This window comes from Phyllostomus hastatus, unplaced genomic scaffold, assembly GCF_019186645.2.
Source record: "Phyllostomus hastatus isolate PE091 unplaced genomic scaffold, TTU_PhHast_1.1 phas_contig_90, whole genome shotgun sequence".
Classification (NCBI taxonomy): Eukaryota; Metazoa; Chordata; class Mammalia; order Chiroptera; family Phyllostomidae; genus Phyllostomus; species Phyllostomus hastatus.
The window spans coordinates 1,454,138-1,474,882 of record NW_025333984.1 but is presented as its reverse complement, the minus strand read 5'-3'; the positions used below and the strand labels follow the sequence as shown (position 1 = coordinate 1,474,882).

The following is a 20,745-nucleotide window of genomic DNA, read 5'->3' as shown; positions in this document are numbered from 1 at the left end:
GACCCATTGTGTGACTCAGGAGTGACCCATGGACACCACTGTTTATGTCCATGGATCATGCGTATAAGTTCTTTTAAGCCTCAGAACTTATAATGTACAGCCTTTAAGATATTGTACAAAGAAAAGGAGAAAGTGGCACATAGAATTCACTCCTTATTGATCCACCACTGTTGGCAAACTAGGTTCTCTAAACAGATAAACATGTAAGTCAACTGGACTTTTCTCTCTTTCAAGAGCAATTTTTGCATTTTAAATATGTGTAACTTTCTAAACTTTGCAATCAGAATATACCAAACACAATTATTTAATACTGCTGTGAAATGTACTAGTGTTCTCAAGGGTTACAGAGGTGCCTCTTGAGCATTCCCCATCTTAAAAGGTCTCAAATTGCCAAGGTAAGCCAAGTTCTGGGTCTACTGTTCAGCTTCTGGCCTCCCCACTGTTTCATAGTGCCATTGTTCACTTCTCCCAGAAGTCACCTTGCCCGCCTCTCAAACCACCCCTTCCTCTAATCCCTCCACTCCACAACCAGTGCTACTTGTTAACTTCTAATCAGCCAGGACCTGGGAAGCCAGATAACCTGAGCTTTAACTTCCATTTTTAAACCCTATCTGCCTAATTTGAGTGTAAGTAAGCACCTCAAAAGCTTGGTTTCTGTTTTAAACTTGTTTGAATCTTCAGCACCTAGCATTCTGCTATTGAGGGAATAACTATTCAATCAATGATTGCAGATGATAAATTTCTGAAGGCTCTTTCTACAAGCAGATAAAATGCATGGGCTTTATGACAGCTGTTTCCATCATTTAGCTTTCCTGCTTGCTTCCACATTCCCAGCTGTGTTCTGGATGGCTGTGCCGGCCAGAAGCCTAGGGATTTACCGTACTTCTATTTCTTGATAAGATACTTGAAGAGAATAAACACATGGCAAAGAGGACATTAAAGTAAGGGATAAAGGGATTTTTTTTATTTTACCAATAAAGACAAAGAGGGAAAATATCACCCAGAATACTGACACCTAATCAATAAATGACAACAAGACTGGATTATTTTCTATCTAATTCTCTCCAAAGCACTTTCAATGCCCTAGTCTTAATTCTTTACCAGGCAAAGCATCACTGCATAGTATATACTGTATCCTCATCAAAAATATTTTCCAAGTTTAACAAACCTTCCTCTTAAGTCCAAGTTAGCCGAAATTAACACAATTAAGTGTTAATTTGTACTGAGTCCAAATTAAAGCTCTCTATGAAGATAAAACTTTGTAATGAATTTGATTGAAAAATTTAGAATCAGCCCTGGCTGGCATAGCTCAGTGAATTGGGCGCGGGCTGCAAACCAAAGTGTCACAGGTTCAATTCCCAGTAGGGGTACATGCATGGGTTGCAGGCCATGACCCCAGGCAACCACACATTGATGTTTCTCTCGCTCTCTCTCTATATCTCCCTCCTTTCCCTCTCTATAAATAAATTAAAAAGTCTTTAAAAATAAAAAAAGAAAAATTTAGAATCACAATCTCAGAGATGGAAGGGACCTCAGAGGTCGTCTAGAGTGGTGGTTCTGAACCATGGCTGCTCATCAGAACCACTGGGGAGCTTTTAGAAAATTACTATAACCTAGTCACACTGTCAGAATGTATGATTTAATTAGTCTGGGGTGGTGCCCAGACACAGGATTTTAAAAGCTCTCCAGGTGGTTCTAATGGTAGCCAGGGTTGAGAATCCCTGACCTAATTCAGCACTCTTAACACCCCACTCACATTTTTCAGACAAAGGAGAAAAACCTTACCAAAGCTATGAGGTGACAAATTTGTCACAAAAGCAAGCTAGAACTGCTCTTTCCAAGAAACCATGTCTTCTCCATGTAAACTACTATAGGACAGTGGTGTTTCTTTTCTATCGTTTTCTCTCCTCAATAAACCAACATCCCCACCTATTCCAAAGCAAATGTATTTTCTGAATATTCTTTGCCTTGGAACCCCACTGCATAATTCTAGAAAACCTAAACTATGTATGTCTGTGTCAATATAGTATCCACTTCTTTTTTCTCAAAGAACTCTGGGAGGTTAATCAGGCATGGTTTCCCCTTAAAGAACCATACTGCTTTTCCTCTGATAAGTTACAATCAGTTCACCCATTCTTTTCACCATTATCATCACATGGGTCTTCTTTCAAATACCTTGCCAGTTTTATCTCCAATGCTCTTTCAGCCCACTTAATTTCTATTACCTCTGATTCTCTTTTGCCTCACTTAATTTCCAGTTTGTACCTGCCCTGCCATACTTTGTGGACTTCCATCTTCTCTTGGCTTAAACTCTTTCCATTTTGTGAAAGATGCATTTTTCCCTGAAGCAGCCTCTTCTACTCTGCCAGTTAGTTAGTCATGCAGGGTTGTTTTTTTTTTTTTCTTCCCCCAAGCAGCTGGTCTTTTTGATGTCTGGCACACATTTATCTGGGCTTCCAATAAGATGTTTTTACATAGTTTCCAGGCTTCCTGGAGGTTATTGACTTTTTTAACTCCTCCATTCAATTTTTTTCCTAATTTCTAACATTTGTTAGAGTTTCTTTTTCAAAAGTTGAATACCTGGCTGATAGATCTCTTTGATTTTTCTCTTCCACCAGATTGCTGAATTAAATGCATCAGAACTTAAATATAATATTTCAAATTACCTCCAGGATGGAATCACTTCATGAATTTCTGAACTTTCATGTGCTCTGTAGTAAGCAACAGATGTTTAACCAAGTGGAACTGAAAATGCTAGTTCTTACTTGTTTGTATTTTAGTACGTCTGCTTATATAAAATGTTCTGATATCCTTAAGCCTGTGTTCCTGTTTGGTAAGGAAAATAAACTCAAAGTTTTATTTTTTTTTAAAGTTAACCAGTGTGTATTCAACAGCTCTATATACTGAATCTAATGTGTTAAACTACTCTTCTTTTTTTAATCTTTGTAATTTTTTTAAAGATTTTATTTATTTTTTAGAGAGGGAAGGGAGGAAGAGAGAGGGAGAGGGAGGGAGGGAGGGAGGGAGAGGGAGAGAGAGAGAGAGAGAGAGATATCAATGTGCGGTTGCTGGGGGCTGTGGCCTACAACCCAGACATGTGCCCTGACTGGAAATAGAACCTGCGACACTTTGGTTCGCAGCCCATGCTCAATCCACTGAGCTATGCCAGCCAGAGCTAAACTACTCTTCTAAATTTGTTCTAAACTGCCTAGTCACAAAAGTCTCAACTGTTACTTAGTATTTTCTTCAAAGTGGGAAGAAAAACAGAATTCTGAATCTTCCTCAAAAATTCCTATAACGGCCAGTTATTAATGCAGTGGTAAAGACAACTGCCTCCCTCCAAAGGATATAACATTTTCCGCATGCCCTGGCTGGTGTGGCTCAGTGGACTGAGTGCCAGCCTGCAAACCAAAGGGTCACTGGTTCAATTCCCAGTCAGGGCATATGCCTGGGTTATGGGCCAGGTCCTCAGTTTGGGGATGCATAAGAGGCAACCACATATGGATGTTTCTCTCCCTCTTTCTCCCTCCCTTCCCCTCTCAAAATAAATAAATAAAATCTTTTATTTAAAAAAAAAAAAACATTCTAGCCCTGGCTGGCGTAGCTCAGTGGATTGAGCGCGGGCTGGGAACCAAAGTGTCCCAGGTTCAATTCCCAGCCAGGGTACATGCCTGGGTTGCAGGCCATAACCCCCAGCAACAGCACATTGATGTTTCTCTCTCTCTCTCTATCTCCCTCCCTTCCCTCTCTAAAAATAAATAAATAAAATATTTTAAAAAAATAAAATAAAAATAAATAATAAAAAAAATATTCTTTACATTACACCAACATATCATGTATATTTAACCCTGCATTTATTTCACTTGAGAAATTGAGATCCAAAAGATTCCCAGGAAAGCAAGAGACCACAAGATGACAATCTATCATCAAAGCAGTATATCATCATAGCACTGGTGTCATGGAAATGAATGTAGTAGGATTTGTCTATCATCTCCCCCCCACATCCTTTTAACTATTGCACTTGTTACTGTTGGACACACAACACACCAGGAGCTGCCATCTGTTCTCAGATTGCTAAGTTAAAAAAGACATACATGTGCCTGAACACAAAATTAACTAAAATACAGCACAGTTATGTGCAAAGATCATGGACCTAACTCAAGCAGGGAATTAGGAAGAAGATACATAACCCTGGGGGATTCTGACAACAAAAGTATCATTTGAAATACTTGGAGCCATTGAAGCCCAAAGTAGAGGAATGATTCCATTGAAAACACTGCTGTCCGACCCTGGCTGGCGTAGCTCAGTGGATTGAGCGAGGGCTGCGAACCAAAGTGTCCCAGGTTCAATTCCCAGTCAGGGTACATGCTTGGGTTGCAGGCCATAACCCCCAGCAACTGCACATTGATGTTTCTCTCTCTCTCTCTCTCTCTCTCTCTCTCTGTCTCCCTCCCTTCCCTCTCTAAAAGTGAATAAATAAAAAAAAATCTTAAAAAAGAAAAGAAAGAAAATACTGCTGTCAAGAAATGAAGCTGGTGCCCTGGCTGGTGTGGCTCAGTGGTTGGGTGCCAGCCAGCAAACCAAATGGTCACCAGTTCGGTTCCCAATCAGGGCACATGCCTAGGTTGCAGGCCAGGTCCTCAGTGGGGGGTGTGCAAGAGGCAACCACACAGATATTTCTCTCCCTGTCTTTCTCCTTCCCTTCTCCTCTATCTGGAAATAAAGAAATAAAGTATATATTTAAAAAAAGAGGCCCTGGGTGGTGTAGCTCATTAGATTGAGTGTGGGCCTAGATTGACTGTGGGCCTTTGAACCAAAGGGTCGCTGGTTTGATTCCCAGTCAGGGCACACGCCTGGGCTGTGGGCCAGGTCCCCAGTAGGGGGCATGGGAGAGGGAACCACACATCAATGTTTCTCTCCCTCTTTCACCCTCCCTTCCCCTCTCTCTACAAGTAAATAAAATCTTTAAAAAAATAAAATAAAAAGAAATGAAGCTGGTAATGTGCAGGATGGAATGGGAGAATAACAGACAATGGCGGGTAGACCAGTTAAGAATGACTGAAAACAGCCCATTAACAGCTCTCTCTGCTTTATCCCCCCCACCACTTGCCTCTGCAACCTTAACTAGCAGGGCCACTAGCTCTTTTCCTGAAACAGCTTGACTAATTACATTTACCTCCTCAGAAATCATCGATGACTCCACATGGCCCATAAATTACAATTTACAATATATTGCTTCTACTGTTAACACTAGATTGTCTATGTCTGGGTCTAATATGTTGCGTGCAAAGGACATGGTTGAATCCTCTCTACTACAGTATCATAATAGTGATATGATGATGGTCATTTACTAGTTAATTGATGATCCTCTCACAGCTTATATTTCTAACATCAGCCCTCATGGGAGTTGGGAAGGTACTTTCTTGTCTTACTATCTGTACAACATAGCATAAGCTATACTCTGGGTCAGGTAACACCTGGATTCAAATGCCACCTCTACCATTCACCAGCCAAGACTGAATCTATGTATAAATCCCTTGGGATGTGTTTTCTGGTCTGTAAAATAGGGATGATGAAGCTAATAATTCTGACCATCATATGGTTGCTGTGGATTATAAATGGTCTTATGTAAAGCCCTTAGGGTAGAACCAGGCCTAGAGAAAGCACTGAATAGCTACTCTCTTTTCATGAGACCAAAATGTACTTTTTGTGAACATATATGGAAACAAGCTCAGTAGTAAAACAGTTACTGTTATTGGGGAGCCAGAGACTCACACTTTCAAATGATTTTGGTTAGCACCAATGTTGTTCCCCGTGTAAAGACAACAAAAACTTCCTTTCTAATTCCTCAGTCTAGTCTTCCACTACTCCTGAAATTACATGCAACCCAACATGATTTAATAAAAAAGGAAAATAGTAATTAAGCTGAATCAAACATTTTATATTTGTATGTTCTAACTGGACATTGAGTTGCACAAGCCAGAACTTTTTACTGAGGTTTGTTGTTGTTTTGTTTTTATAAGCATGTCCAGGAGGTGGTTCCTATACTACTACCTGGGACAACTTCTATACTGACAGGCCCTGTGGCTCACTTACACCTCTTCTTAAATGAAACACAAGGAACCAAACTGATGATGTCAAAAGAATAGATCACAAGTTCTCTGCAATAAACTGGGAAAAAGAAGGAATGCAAATCTTGAAGACATGCTGTGCATCCTACATGTAATCATCAACTCAGTATGAGAAAGTATTCCTACCTCTCCCCGCTAACACATTTTGCCATGTAATCCCAACATAGTTTATGTCATTCCCAGAATCCTTCGGGGTATACATTTGTGTATGTGTGCACATGCATGAGTGCACTCACAGGCACATTGCTCATGAACATAAATGGGAACAAAACAATTCCAAAATCACAACTATGACACAAAGTTCTTATTGACATCATTGAATGTCACTATGGAAGGGACCTTTGGCAAGCTTAAGAACATTTCTAACCAACTGCCTCACTCTTAAGGACAATTTCAACAAAAATTAGATTAGTAATAAAAAGCCAATTATCCTGTCTTTATGGAGAAAGGTACAGGAGAATTGTTAGGTTTTGAAATTTATTAATATTATTTTAGCCCTGGCTGGCATAGCTCAGTGGATTGAGCATGGGCTGCGAACCTGTATCACAGGTTCGATTCCCAGCCAGGGTACATGCCTGGGTTGCAGGCCATGGCCGCCAGCAACCGCACATTGATCTTTCTTTCTCTCTCTTTCTCTCTCTCTCTCTCTGGTTCGATTCCCAGAGGGTACATGCCTAGGTTGCAGGCCATGCCGCCAGCAACCGCACATTGATCTTTCTTTCTCTCTCTTTCTCTTTCTCTCTCTCTCTCTCCCTCCCTTCCTTCTCTAAAAATAAATAAATAAATAAAATCTTTAAAAAATATTATTTTAGTATTAGTGAACTAGCATTACCTAGCTACTACTTGAGTCCCAAATCTATTCTCTCTTGGAACATCTGGGCACTCCTTTCTCCTCATCTGCCACCACTCACACGGTACTTATCACATACCCTGCTGTATTCCTATTATGTGTGTGCATGGTTTGTCTCTCCCCTACCTGGAAAGGTCCAGGTGGCAGAGGCCCCTCTTGCCTTTCTTTCCTCCACTATGCCAAGCATGGAATATTGCGCATAGTAGGAACTCCAAAAAAACATGCCCATTGAAAGCTAAACAAAAACCTATCCTTTGTGTTAAAGACCCTTTGTGATCACAGCATCTGGGTTACCCATTACTTGATAAGTACAAGGGTACATGCAGGACTTCAACCAGAAGCCCTGTCAGCATAATATACCCACCAAAGCCCTTGAGGGAATATCAAATTATCTTAATTATGATCTAAAAAGACTGAGAGCACTTAAGAACATGGAGTATTCTTAAAGCCTGTTCAAACCTTTCGAAGGCAAGTGAAAGGCCCTCAGGAACAAAACCTTCAACTTGGGCTAAGCCTGAGGCTAGGTACCCAGACACTGTGACCCTGGACTTTTTGCATTTATATATCACCACCACCACCAGGGAAAAAGCCTGGCAATGAATTAGTTCAGACATAAGCTGAATACAAGTCATTGTAGTGACTATACTCCCCAAAATGGCCAAAATTTTCTGAGTGTAGCCCAGGGAAGACAAGGCTAATGTATGCATCTTGAGAGGCCAGGCCAATGGTAAAGATTACCCCTGTTTCTATACTGGCCGTCTAAAGGTATTTACTTGGGTCTGTCTGTGTTGTGACAGTGTCCTAGACTCAAATGAATGCCTCTAACACTCCACATTTTTGAGCCATTCAGTCATGCATTTTTGTTATTGTTGAAAGTGGTGCGAAATTGCACTGCATGAGCTAAAATCCTTGGTGGTCTTCCAAGGATTCCAGCTAAAAAGGCACTTCCTTTGTTCCTCAGGAGAATGCAGTCCAGTAGGTCATTCAAAAGGGGAAATAAAAGCAGCAGCCCTGGGAGGGAGATGAAGGACAAGACAAAAAGAATAAAATGTTTTGGGTGTGAGCACATTAGCTTCCATTTCCTGCTGCTCGTCACTAATAACTCTCCTATCTTTGGGGGGAAATATCCAGATGAACACGTGCAAAAATATTCCTCAGGTGTTTTCTGGACATCATATGACAATCAAAGGGAACACCTAGTAACAGCCATTGAGCACCCATCAAACTTCCTTTTCCCTGAGAAGCTGGCTAGGGAAGATACCCTGTGGCTGCAAGACTGCACAAAGTTGGAGAAAGTAGGGAGGGCCGTTTCACAACTTACTCCCCGAATGCCTCTAGTCCATCTGAAAGGCACATATTGTTTGCATGAGCAGAAGATGAAAACTTGTCACATTCCCATTAAGTGCATCACTGCATCTATCCCTTCAAAATGTGGGAATGACAACTGTAACCTTCACGCCAATCATCTCCGCTGGGCCAGGGCCCAAACCATGCAGGGCACAAAGACCCCAGGTCTGACCTGCAGAGCCCCCAAGCTTCAGTAACTGTTGGTTCACTTCACTTTTTCTGTCTGGGCGGGAGGAAGAGTGGAAAGAAAGAGGGCTTTTCAGGGCTATACAACCAATAAAATCGTGCCTCCATGAGGACATACTTGGGCTCCCAAGAAGACCAGCAGCTAAGACCAAACAGTTTCTGGTCAGTATAGTGTGTGAGTTATTTGATAACTGCAAAGGTGCAGTGGGCTTCTAGGTTGTACCAACAACTTCTGGGGTTCTATTTCTACACAGTTGCCAGTTACACTCTGAAAATGCCCAGCACCTTCCCTCAATTACCTTTGCAAGTTATATGTAATTGATGACTGCACTTAATCTACGAGGTTATTAATTGTCTTTCCAAAAAATGACCCTCAAGTCTTCCTAAACTAAACCGTTGGAAATGCCTGGTTGAAATTACAGTATTTCCTTTGCCAACTGCCGGCCCCCAGCCCGCCCCACCGAAGTGACCGACACCTAGAAGCAAAGGCGTACTCTGCTCACTTCCATGAAAGGTTCGGAATGGAGGTTTGGGCCCCAGGGCTCAAATCACTCACTTCAACGTTAAGTTACACTGGCCACCAGCCAGCTAGATTCGAGGTTCTTTCTGAACCCTCCAGGCGAACAGGCTACCTGCGCCGCCGCTGGCCTACGGGGCTGCACGCAACGGTTAGCCTCTGAGAAGGAGAGAGAGACAGGGATAGGACCGGTCCTACCACCTCAGCCGGCCTCGCAAGGAGAAATTTGAGGGCACCGGCTGGAAAGCTACCTCCCCGGCACTCCAAGCAAGGCTTTACCCCCACGAGCCCCCAAGCGCCGAAATCCGGTGAACTTTTTTTTCACAGGCTAAACAGTCCTATTTGCATAACCATCTCCTAGCAGAGACTCAGGTTTCCTGTAATCAGTCCTTTCAAAGGTTTGTAACTCAATGTGCAATTAACCCTTAAAATGAGGTGAGAAAAGAAAGGGGAGGAAATACCCTTTCTCGTCCAACACCTTCCGGAAAATAGAAGAGTTTCCAAAAGTCAGGTTTGAAGTCGTGGAGTCTTTTTTTAAAGGTGACTCCTAAAACCGCTGTATCTACTAGGACTAGTCCGTGTCAACGGTGGAAAAGAAATAGGGATAGGGTTTTTAAGTAATATCAATGAAACATCAATTCAAGTTCCACGTTTTGTGCTCGCCGGAATCTGGCAACCTCTAAAAGATCCTTCACCACCACCCCACTGGTGACCTCCACCCCCCAACCGGCTCTCTTCACCCACAAAACAAAGCGGGGGAACCCAGTAAGAAGTTCAACCCGGAAAGGGCGACGGAACGGGCGACGTGCACTCTGCGGACCAGAGTCCTCTGGGGCTTCCTAGGAATCCGGAGACTACAGGGGGCGAGGGAGCAAACAGCAGGAGTGGCACCGGGCAATTCTGCCGTGCCCGGCCACTTGCAGCGCCTCGGGGGCCGCGGCTCCACGGGAACCTTCTACGCTGACAGGGCTCGCTCTCTAGCTCTCCCTCTAGGCAACCTGCGTCCGGGGCGGGGGGCAGCGGCAGGACGCGGGGCTCCTGTGGCCCCTTCTCTGAGTACTGGTCTCGGCGCTTGTCCCTCAGGATATCCCACCTACCGTTAATCTCATGCGTGGGGGCATCGTTCTTGTTGAAGCCTTTTGACACGTAGAGACGTCGCACTTCCGAGCAACTTTTCGACTTGAGCTCGGCAGCCAACAACGCGGCGCTGAGTATGGCCAGGGTGCAGAGAAGCGCGGGCAAGCCAAACCGTGCCATGGTGCGGGCAGGACGGTAGCGCTCTCACCTTCGCGACGGGATGAAAAGTGGCGGGCGCGGACCCACGGGCTCACAAGTGAAGGGAGAGGGCGTGGGAGTTGGAGTAGGAGTTGGAGGAGGGGGAAAACGGCAAGAGGAGGAGACGCGGGACGAAAAGTGGAGCTGGGCCTCGCGCGTCAGGCAACGGTCCCCGGTGCCAGGCGCCCAGCCGAGAGAGAAGAAGAAGGAGGTTGTAGAGGCAGTGCGTAGCCCAAGGGAGCGAAGGCGTGGACGGGTAACTCGGAGCTCCGTGAGGACAGTGAGCGGGAACGACCTGGCCGGCCGACGGGACAGGGACGCGGGTAGGAAGGGAAAGGTGGCAGGCTCCGCGGGGACCGCGGAGGGTGTGAGCGGCGGCGGCTGGCGCTCCTTGCGCGCGGCTCGGGCTGCCGGGCGCTGCTCCGCTCTCCTGACTCCACTCGGCTTGCTCACTCTGCCCTCGGCCACACGGCTGTACCCTCCTCAGCTCCGCGGCTGATTGACTGGCCGGCGTGCACAGCGACGCACGGCAAACTTGGCCCTGCGGGCGGCACAGGGGGTGGGGGCGGGCGGCGGGGGGCGGGAGACAGGCGGGAGCTGGTAAGGTCGGGATAGGAGAAAACCTGGAAGCGGGGTTGGATCCGGAGTAGCTAAATCCACTTCCTAGGGGGCCGCACCGGGCGCGCGGTGCTCCCTCTAGAGACACGCCCCGCCGGGCTCCTCCTTCTTCCTCTCCTCTGGGAAGGCGGGGAGCCTGCCCACCGCCCCCCACCGTGGAGGAAAGGCTAACTTCTCTGGGATAAAGGCGCCAAGTCCCTGGGGTACCGAGCAGCTGGGGCCTAAAGCCCACGATCGAGTCCTAGGCCTTCTGCGCGCTGCCACCTGACCCGCTGCCTGTGGGTCAAAGCCCGGCGAAAACCCTCTAGCCTTGATATCTGCGCCTTTTCCCCCGCGCCCCCGCCCAGCTGCCTTGAGGACGCTCCTAACCACTTAGTACCTGGGTCAGGGGAAAACGCTGGTATTACTCGCATTGTTTCTCTTGCAAGTACCTCAAGGACTTGAGACTCAAAGCTAGCCCTAAAGCCTCCTCACCTGGCCTCTTCAAACCTGCGCAGCATCAAACCGCGCTCTTGGAAAACCACCTTGTTTGGAACCCTGGCTAGCATTTGTCTGCTTGCCTCCACCCCTCTCCACCATGCCTAATTCTGCTGAACCCTGGTTTTCTAAACCCTGAAGTGGGGATGAGGATCAACTGCGAGGCTATGAAACCAAGTTAGGGTTGATCTTAGAATCCTGGCCCAAACCAACCTTCTGCACATAGGGAAACAGGCCAAGAGAAGGGTAGCGACTTGCTAATAGCATGCAGCTAGAGGGTGGGGGGTCCAAAATCCGGATTCAGCTCTCGGGCCACAGGGAATAAAGGTAGCCAAAGATTCCCAATTCTTCTCTATTCTCACCACTCTGGTACCCAGTCTCCCTTTAGCCGTCAGAAAAATGGAAATGGGCGAGTCTTCTGTCCTTCCAAGCTTTGTCATATTCCATTAATGAGTGTTTCTGAAGCTCCCAGGGCTCCTTTAATGAAGGGAACTGTGCAGATTGGGAACTTGTCATTACAGTTGTTATTGTTACACTCTGCTTTAAGAGGTTGCAGTGAGAAGTGCATCAGACACCTCGGGAGCGTGCTGGGAACTGGGCAGATAAAAGGGGCTGGAACTTATTATTTGGCTAGACTCTCGATTCCCATAAAATTACATAGGGTGAAGATATGAACCATCATTACAATTATCATCCTCCTAGGGTTTGTTGAAACTTCCTCCACTGTTGTTTGCAAACCACGTTGACAAGGTTGGCTATGAAGAGATGTAGAAACTAGCATAGCTGTTGTTTTGAATGCCCACTGCAGGCTCTTCTACATTTTATTAGCTCTTGGAGATCACCAGCACAAACAGACAGATTGTGACCTGTCTATAAGTGGGACTTAGAATAGAATTTCTGTGGGTTGGCAGAACACTAACTCTAAGAGAAGGAAAGGAGTTTTTCTAAACATGCAAACTTAACGACAAATGAATTTCCAGCCATTTCCAATGGACTTTCAAATAGTACAGGTTTCCTTCAAACTGATAACCATCAAGTCCTCAAGGCATTGCTCTGGCTTAGCCCAGCACTTTTAACTTTCACTGATTGATGCATTTACTTAAACATGTTCTTTACCAAAGAGAATATAATCTGACACAAGCCCAAGATTAATATTAAAATAAAATCCAGTGACCATAAATGAGAAAAAGACACTTTCAAACCATGAAGCCCCAGTCAGAAAGCTTCTTTTCACACCAAGTCCAGGAGGAAGTCATTCCGGTCCTCCCAGTTTACTCCTGCTCTTTCTGTTCATGTATTATTAGCCAAAACTTGAGACTTTTCCACCAGAAACAGTAACCTCTGGCTAAGAACATATCTGGACAAGTCTGAACTTTACCACACAAAGGCAGGAACCCCAAGCTCTGCTCAGAGGCGGTTCCCACTTCAAAGCCTCCTTTCATTTAAATACAAACAGGGTGAACAACTGGCAATCTGCGAAACAAATACCATCCAGCTTCCCTTTTAGATGGCCTGTAGTTACACCTTCCCTCCCCCACCCCTCTCTAGCTCCTCTTCCAAAAAGGCTTCTTAGTAGAGATATACCCACTCAGTACAGTTTTGTGAACACCAAAAAAAAAAAAAAAAGGATTGGGGCTGCATGTAGAATGCAAGAATCAATTTCTCAGGATGATTAACTCTCATTTAGCACTTTTTTGCTTTTTTTATTGTGGTAAAATACATGAACATAAAATTTACCATTTTAATCATCTTAAAGTATACAATTCAGTGGCATTTAGCACGTTCACAATGGTGTGCAGCCATCACCACTCTCTAGGTTTGGAACATTTTCATCCTCCCAAAAGGAAACCTCATACCCAGTCAGCAATCAAAGTTCATCCCCTCCCCCCCACACTAATCTTTCTGTGTCTATATATTTGCCTATTCTGGACATTTTATATAAATTGAATCATTCAGTAAGTGAACTTTTGTGTATGGATTTTTTCACCCAGCATCATGCTTTTGAGATCTGTCCATGTGATAGCATGTATCAGTACTTTCTTTCTATGGATGAATAGTATTCCATTTTATGGATAGACCACTTTTGGTCACATAGTACTCTACAGTTTGCAAAGTGCTTCCAGGTGTACTCTCATGTGCTTAGAAAATTTTAATGTTTGGTTGTTTTTTTTGTTTGTTTGTTTGTTTGTTTTTAACGAATAAGCAAGCCCTGACCGGTGTGGCTTGGTTGGTTGGAGTGTCATCCCGTACACTGAAGAGTCACAGGTTCAGTTCCAGTTCAGGGTAAATACCTGGGTTGCGGGTTTGGGGTGCATACAAAGGCAACCAATTGATGTTTTTCTCTCATATCAATGATTCTCTCTCCTTTCCTCTCTCTCTAAAGTCAACGCAGCCGTGGCTGGTGTAGCTCAGTGGACTGAGCATGGGCCTGCGAACCAAAGGGTCATGGTTCATTCCCAGTCAGGACACTTACCTGGGTTGCAGGCCAAGTTCCCAGCACAGGGCACCTGAGAGGCAACCACACATTGAAGTTTCTCTCCCTCTCTCTCCTACCCTTCCCCTCTCTCTAAAAATAAATAAACTCTTTTAAAAAGAGAAAATAATTTCTCATATAAAAATAAATAAAAAATAAAGTCAGTGCCTATATCTTTGGATGAGGATTTTTTCAAAAATAGATAAGCAAATTGAGTCTTAGCTACCTTATGTGGCTTGTCCACAACCACAGGGCTCTTAAGTAGCTAAACCAAGACTGAAAAATGTAAGGTCTCTGACTAAATCCCATGCAGTTTTTCTTTGTTAGAAAACACAATTCTCTGGGTCACATTTAGGATCAGCAATGAATGTGCATCTGCCCAGATCTTATAAAAATGCCCCTGTTTCAAATTAATAAATTTCATTGAGGACATACTATTTGCCAGAAGCTGCTCAGACCTAGGAGGAAGATGTACAAGCCAAAAGGAATTTACAGTTTAATGTACTGTGTAAGACCTATATGTAAAGGCTTGCCTATGTATAATGCACTTATGATATAATTGGTTTTCCCAAGTGAGGTGTTTCCCCTGATGTGGCACTGAGGTACATTCACTGATGGGCAGACAGAACAAAGTAGGCCCTCACTACTGCTAACATCCAAGCCAAGAACTGCTTGAGTCAGGTCCTCTGTCTCAGCTATTGGGGCATTTCTCTTGGCCTGCTGGGGACTTACCTTAGTTGCCAAATATGGGGTGAGGAACAGAAATTACCTCCCCCCTTAGAATAAGTGGTTGTCTTGCAGCCCTCCAGTCTCTCCCCTCCTCAGCCCATCTGTGCCATAGCCATCAGAGTATGCCTTTCATAACATCACCTGAACAATGGCCTTCCCTCCTCCTCAGTACTCCATTGCTTCCATTGCTTTCCAGATCAACTTCCAAGTCATTCAATAGATCTGGATCCTTGCTATCAGGCCGTAGTCTATATTACCAGCTTTCTAACTGATCCTTCCCATTCTGTATCTTATACTCAGTCCCATAAGAACATGTCATCATTCTCCATCATGCCATGCCCTTCCTTGCAACCTTACCCTGACCATGTTAGGAACACCTTTCCATTCCTCTCCATCCCTTGGAAAACTTTGTATTCATCCATCAAGCCCTGGCTGATGTGGTTCTGTGGGTTGGGTGTCATCCCACAAACCGAAGGGTTGCTGGTTTGGTTCCCAGTTAGGGTACATGCCATGTGCCTGGATTGTGGGCCAGTAAACGTTTAAGTGTTCTGAACTACTCATTAATATTTAAAAATCAGGAGATTTCAACTCTGACCAGTTGGGCATTGTTCTGCAAAGCAAAAGGTCACATGTTTGATTTCTGGTTAGGAATTGATGTTTGTCTCTCACATTGAGATTTGTCTCCCTCTCTTTGTCCCTCCTTTGCCCTCTCTCTAAAAATAAATAAGTAATTTTTTAAAATCAGTATATTTCAGATCTAATCCTAGGTCTATTCCCTTGGGAAACTGCCCACTGTGCAGTTTCCTGCACACTGAGCAGACCTGCACACTGGCAGGCATAGACATTCAAGTAAAAATAAAGTCTAGAGAGCTGTTGGAGACTAGGGGTAGAGGAATCCTCAGAGAAAGCAAGACCTCTGCTGAATGGCAAGTGTGGTAGTTGTCTTGTATAGATAGTGCTTCAGAAGCCTAGAAGCAGGAGCCATTAGCTCTGCTTGGGGAATCAAGGAAGGCTTTTCAGAAGAGGTGATATTTCAGCTAAGTCTTTTTTTTTTAAGATTTCAATTTTTTAATTTCTAAAAATTCATTGATGAGAGAGAGAGAGACTTTTAGTTCCACATATTTATATATTCATTGGTTGATTCTTATATGTGCCCTGAATAGAGATTAAACCTGCAACCTCAGTGTATCAGGCGGATGCTCTAACCAGCTGAGTTACCCAGTCAGGTTTTCTCAGCTAAGTCCTTTTTTTTAAGATTGTATTTATTTATTTTTAGAGAGAGGGTAAGGGAGGAAGAAAGAGGGAGAGAAACATCCGCGTGTGTTTGCCTCTTGCACACCCCCCCCACCCCCGCCGCCTTCGGGGACCTGTCCACAACCCAGGCAAGTGCCCTGACTGGAAATCGAACCAGCAACCTTTTGGTTCACAGGCTGGCACTCAGTCCACCAAGTCACACCAATGAGGGCTAAAGAGTATTTCTAGTTACTAAAAAAGAAAAAAGCCCACTTTTTAGTGATTACACTTCCACGTGATGGCAAACAGTTGCCAGAGATAGTTACTACTCTAGCTTGTTGCACATGATTTGACCTACAGCTTTAAATGGAAAACATGCATTTCAATATAATTGGGAGAGAGTCCTTTTCTAATTTACCCATTGTGCATAAATGGTTTACTCCTGGAAAGAAAATTATTTCTTCACTTGCTTTTGATTAAATAAAAATACTGATACTTTGTGTTTGACACTTACATTGTGAAGGTACTTCTGGAACATTCATTTTTCAAAATTGCTTTATATTGCTCTTCCACATCTCACCCGTCTGATGAGATAATCACACGGCAAAAAGACAGGGTGGAGGTAAGGAACCTAGCATTGTATGAGCAGACACTACGAGAATGTGAAATCTAAAAGAGACCTTGGCATTTGCCTAGTCAATCTACCTTAAACTTGACCTTTCCTATTTTTGAAATTTCAAGCATGTGAAAGACTGTCAGAGGCTAGAACAGTAGCAGTGGTAATGGTGGTACTAAAGTAGCAAAGCAGCAACTCTGCTGCTTCTACTCAGGATTTTACCTGAGAACAAGGTTTCCTTGGTATTAGACATATCGTGATGCAAGGTTGCAGAGGACAACCAGTGAGTGACATTTGGTACTGAATATTGTATTTTACATTCATTCTCTACCTTGTTTGGAAAAACAGACAAGCTATCTGGTGTCAGCTTCACTCTCACAGGCCTCCAAGGAGCTGAAGGACACCCTCCCCAACCCTGGCCATGAATATTATGAAATCTGTTTCTTGTCTGTGATTATCAGGAATCTGAGCTGCAAAATCAAGGCCTCATTGAAAAAGGAAAAAATGTTTTAAGCAACATAAGAAAGTTCTTTATGAACTACCAACTTAGCCTGATAGGTTTTTGGACTTGCACTTCAAACCTGAGAAACCTCAATGAATTTCTTTTTTCTCTTTTCTTTTCCTCCTCTTCTTTTTATTCTTCTTTTTCCATAGCACCATCATCTCTGCCTTTATGTGAAAGAGACAATGTCCATTTTTAAGAAGACACAGCAGGGAGTAGGCATTTTTATTCCAAAGAGATACCACAGATAAAGAGTTGAAGAGAGTCAGGGTCAGACATAGTTTGACATTTGTCATTTTCTACCCACTGATGGGTGATGTCTACAGAACTGCTGCTGTTACTGCTGCTATAACAATAAAACATTTAAACAATCAAGAAGACTATTAAACCTGGACAGACATCCCGAGCATCTAGCTGAATCCAGGCTGCATACACAGCACAGAGAGCATAGCCTTTCACATGTCTCTCTCTACTGACATTTACAAGCTTCCCTTACCCAGACTGACTTTCCCAAAATTTTAACTCACATTTTTTTAATTCTCAGAGTACACAGTACTGGATTGCAGCATACGTGAGGCTTGTCAGGGAGGAGGGAAGATGCACAAACTTGACAGAAGTGAGAAAGAGATTCTTCCATGCTCTTCCACTTTCATTACCCCAAAAAGAACCCTGCCTTCCTTTCCTTGACTTGTCAGGGTCAAGGGAAGTAGGCAGCTCAAAAATGTATGAAGAAAAGTTTTATAAGTCAGATTATTTATTTATCTTTTTAAAGATTTTATTTATTTATTTTTTGAGAGAGGGTTAGGGAAGGAGAAAGAGAGGGAGAGAAACATCAATGTGTGGTTGCCTCTCTTGTGGCTCCCACTGGGGACCTGGCCCACAACCCAGGTATGTGTCCTGACTGGGAATCAAACCAGCAACCCTTTGGGTTCTTAGCCTGCACTCAATCCACTGAGCCACACCAGCCAGAGCAGATTTTTTATTTTGAATAATCTAATTTCTGTGACTCCTAACTTTATTTCCTTTAAAAATATAGATTCATATGAGTTTGTCTGTCTGTAGTAAATATGTACAAACAATATGATTTTAAAAATGTGCTGGTTTTAGTCAATATTTTAGTACTATGAATAAAGGATTTTGATAAAACTTTCTGGGAGTGTGTATTCTATATTTTGATCCAGGTGGTAATTACCTGAGTATATGTATGTATAAATATTCATCAGGCTATACACTTCAGATTTATGCACTCTATTGAATGTATGTTATACAAAATGGGGGATACAAGAAAACTACCACAATATTTTTTCAGTGGATGAATTTAGGGGTAGAGTATATATACACACAATGTATGTGTATGTGTGTATACATATAAATGTATATGTATATGACTTGAAGACTTTTCTATATTATAGTAAATATATGTGACTTTTATGGTTAAAAATAATATATATTTTTAAATGAACTTCACTGCCCTGCTGAAGAGAAACTCTCATTTTTCTTACTTGCTTTTTCTTTTCTGCCCTAATATTCCCTATTTATAATTATATCGTATCTCAGCTCATTAAACAAAGGTCTTTTTTCTTCTTGCATGATTCTCAAACATTTACCAAATGGCTACTCTCCAAATTCATCACTCTGGGGCTCTCAGGTGGGATGGGGCTGGGTGATGATTAGAATGTTGTGCTGGGCCCTGGCTGGTGTGATTCAGTGGATTGAGTGCGGGTCTGTGAACCAAAGGGTCACTAGTTTTATTCCCAGTCAGGGCACATGCCTGGGTTTCAGGCCAGGTCCCTAGTAGGGGGCACATGAGAGGTAACCACACATTGATGTTTCTCTCCCTCTCTTTCTCCTTTCCTTCTCCTCTCTCTAAAAATTAAAGAAATAAAAGCTTTTTTTAAAATTCTGTGCTGGGTTATCAAGGCCTGCCCAGGATGCTTAGAAGCTAGAAGAGCTGGAAGCATGAATGCAGCCAAGTCCTAGACGGAGATCTGAGGATGAAGAGTAAGTGACTGTACGTACACAAGGACCACACAAGCACCACAGGGCCAAACAGGTGGCATTACCAATGACAGAGCCAAAAATAGAAAGCCAGGTGAAAAGTGCAAAACTTGGTTGGAAGTCCATGTCCCATCTTTGTTAATCAGAAGAATCTGGGTGCCTGGATGTCAGACTGTATAAATGTAATAGGGTGAGGCTGTCAGCTTCTCTGAACTGAATACTGTTAATGTTGCACTTTTAAGGCCCAATACTTGCTTGTTGTTGTTATTGTTGTTTGTTTCTTCCAGGCTGCTGCCCTATCCTAGATAACAGCTACTATCTATTGAGTTCTTCTCATCTACACACCCTCCCGGAACATATTATTTATCACCTCTTGAGCACTTGCTATATGTTGATCTTTGCAGCAATCCCATGAGGTAGGTTCTAAAGTTATTTCCACTTCACAGATGAATAAACAGAGGCTCACGGATTTAAATCACATGCCCAAGGGCACCCACTTGATCAGTGGCAGATCTGAGAGTTGCACCCATTTCTGACATTGAAGCCCATGCTCTTGGTCACCTTGCTCTCCATACAAGGCTATTGGCATCCCAAAGAGACCCCATTTGGTGTTGGGCACCAGCAGTCAGTTATGGCTAAGACTCATCAGTTAAAATGCTAAAATTCTTTCTTTCCTTCCTTCCTTTTTGGAATTGAGTTGAAATTGACAGAAAATTAACCATTTAAAAGTGAGCAATTGAGTGGCATTTTGTGCATGCACTATGTTGTACAACTACCACCTTTTCATCACCCCAAAAAGAAACTCTACACCCATTAAACTATAACTCCCCATTTTCCTTTTCTACCAGTCCCTGGTAACCTCCATTCTACTTTCTATCTGTATAAATTTGCCTATTCTGCATTTACATCTGCCTATTATATATTTCATATAAGTAAAATCATGCAATATTGTTCCTTTTGCATTTGGCTCATTTCACTTAGCATAATGTTTTTGAGGTTCACTCATGTTTTAGCATGTATCAGTACTTCATTCCTTTACATGGCTTTTCAATTCCATTATATGGATATACATATCTTATTTATCAATTTATCAGTGGATGGACATTTGCATTGTTTCCATGTTTTGCATGCCCAGGAATTTATCCTAAGGAAATAACAAAGGAAATGCATAAATAATTAGTTATAAGGATATTCATTGTGCATGTATACAAGAATTTACTAATTCATTTAACCTCTGATGGATATTTGGGCTTTTCCCACCTTTTAGCTATACTATAAACCTATTGAATAATGCTGTTATGAACATGCATGCATGTATATTGGAGCACCAGTTTCCAATTCTTTTGGGTATTGATATATTTTCTTTATCATGGATTGTGTCCAGGCATTATAAAAGAAAGCTCTAAAATCTTGTCCTCTGTGAGACATTGGTTGAATAGTCTTTCTTTGGCAGATCATTGAAAATGGCATAGTTAGATGTCATTGGCTATGAATCCAGAGATCTCTGAGTCCTAACTCTGCCACTTACCAGTATTTTTTCTTCAATCCCCACCCAAGGACATGTTTATTGATTTTAGAGAGAGAGGGAGGAGGAGAGAAAGAGATAGAGATAGAGAGAAAGAAATAGAAAGAGACAGACAGAGAGAGAGGGACATTAATGTGAAAGAGAAACTTCGATTGGCACCCCAACTGTGGGCAGAACTTGCAACCTGGTCATGTTCCCTGCCTGGGAATTCAACCCAAGACTTTTTGGTTTATGGGATGATGCCCCAACCAACTGACCCACATGGGAC

At 43.1% G+C, this 20,745-nt stretch overlaps 1 protein-coding gene across 1 annotated transcript in view; it reads right to left on the bottom strand.

The window, feature by feature from the left end:
* GPC4 (glypican 4) overlaps window positions 1-10,292 on the bottom strand; it is a 109,496-nt gene extending 99,204 nt beyond the window's left edge. Inside the window, exon 1 of the mRNA XM_045852266.1 lies at window positions 10,129-10,292. Coding sequence (XP_045708222.1) covers window positions 10,129-10,288 — 160 coding nt within the window. The 5' untranslated portion in view covers window positions 10,289-10,292. The remainder of the gene's footprint in view (window positions 1-10,128) is intronic.
* Between the last annotated feature and the right edge of the window lie 10,453 nt (window positions 10,293-20,745).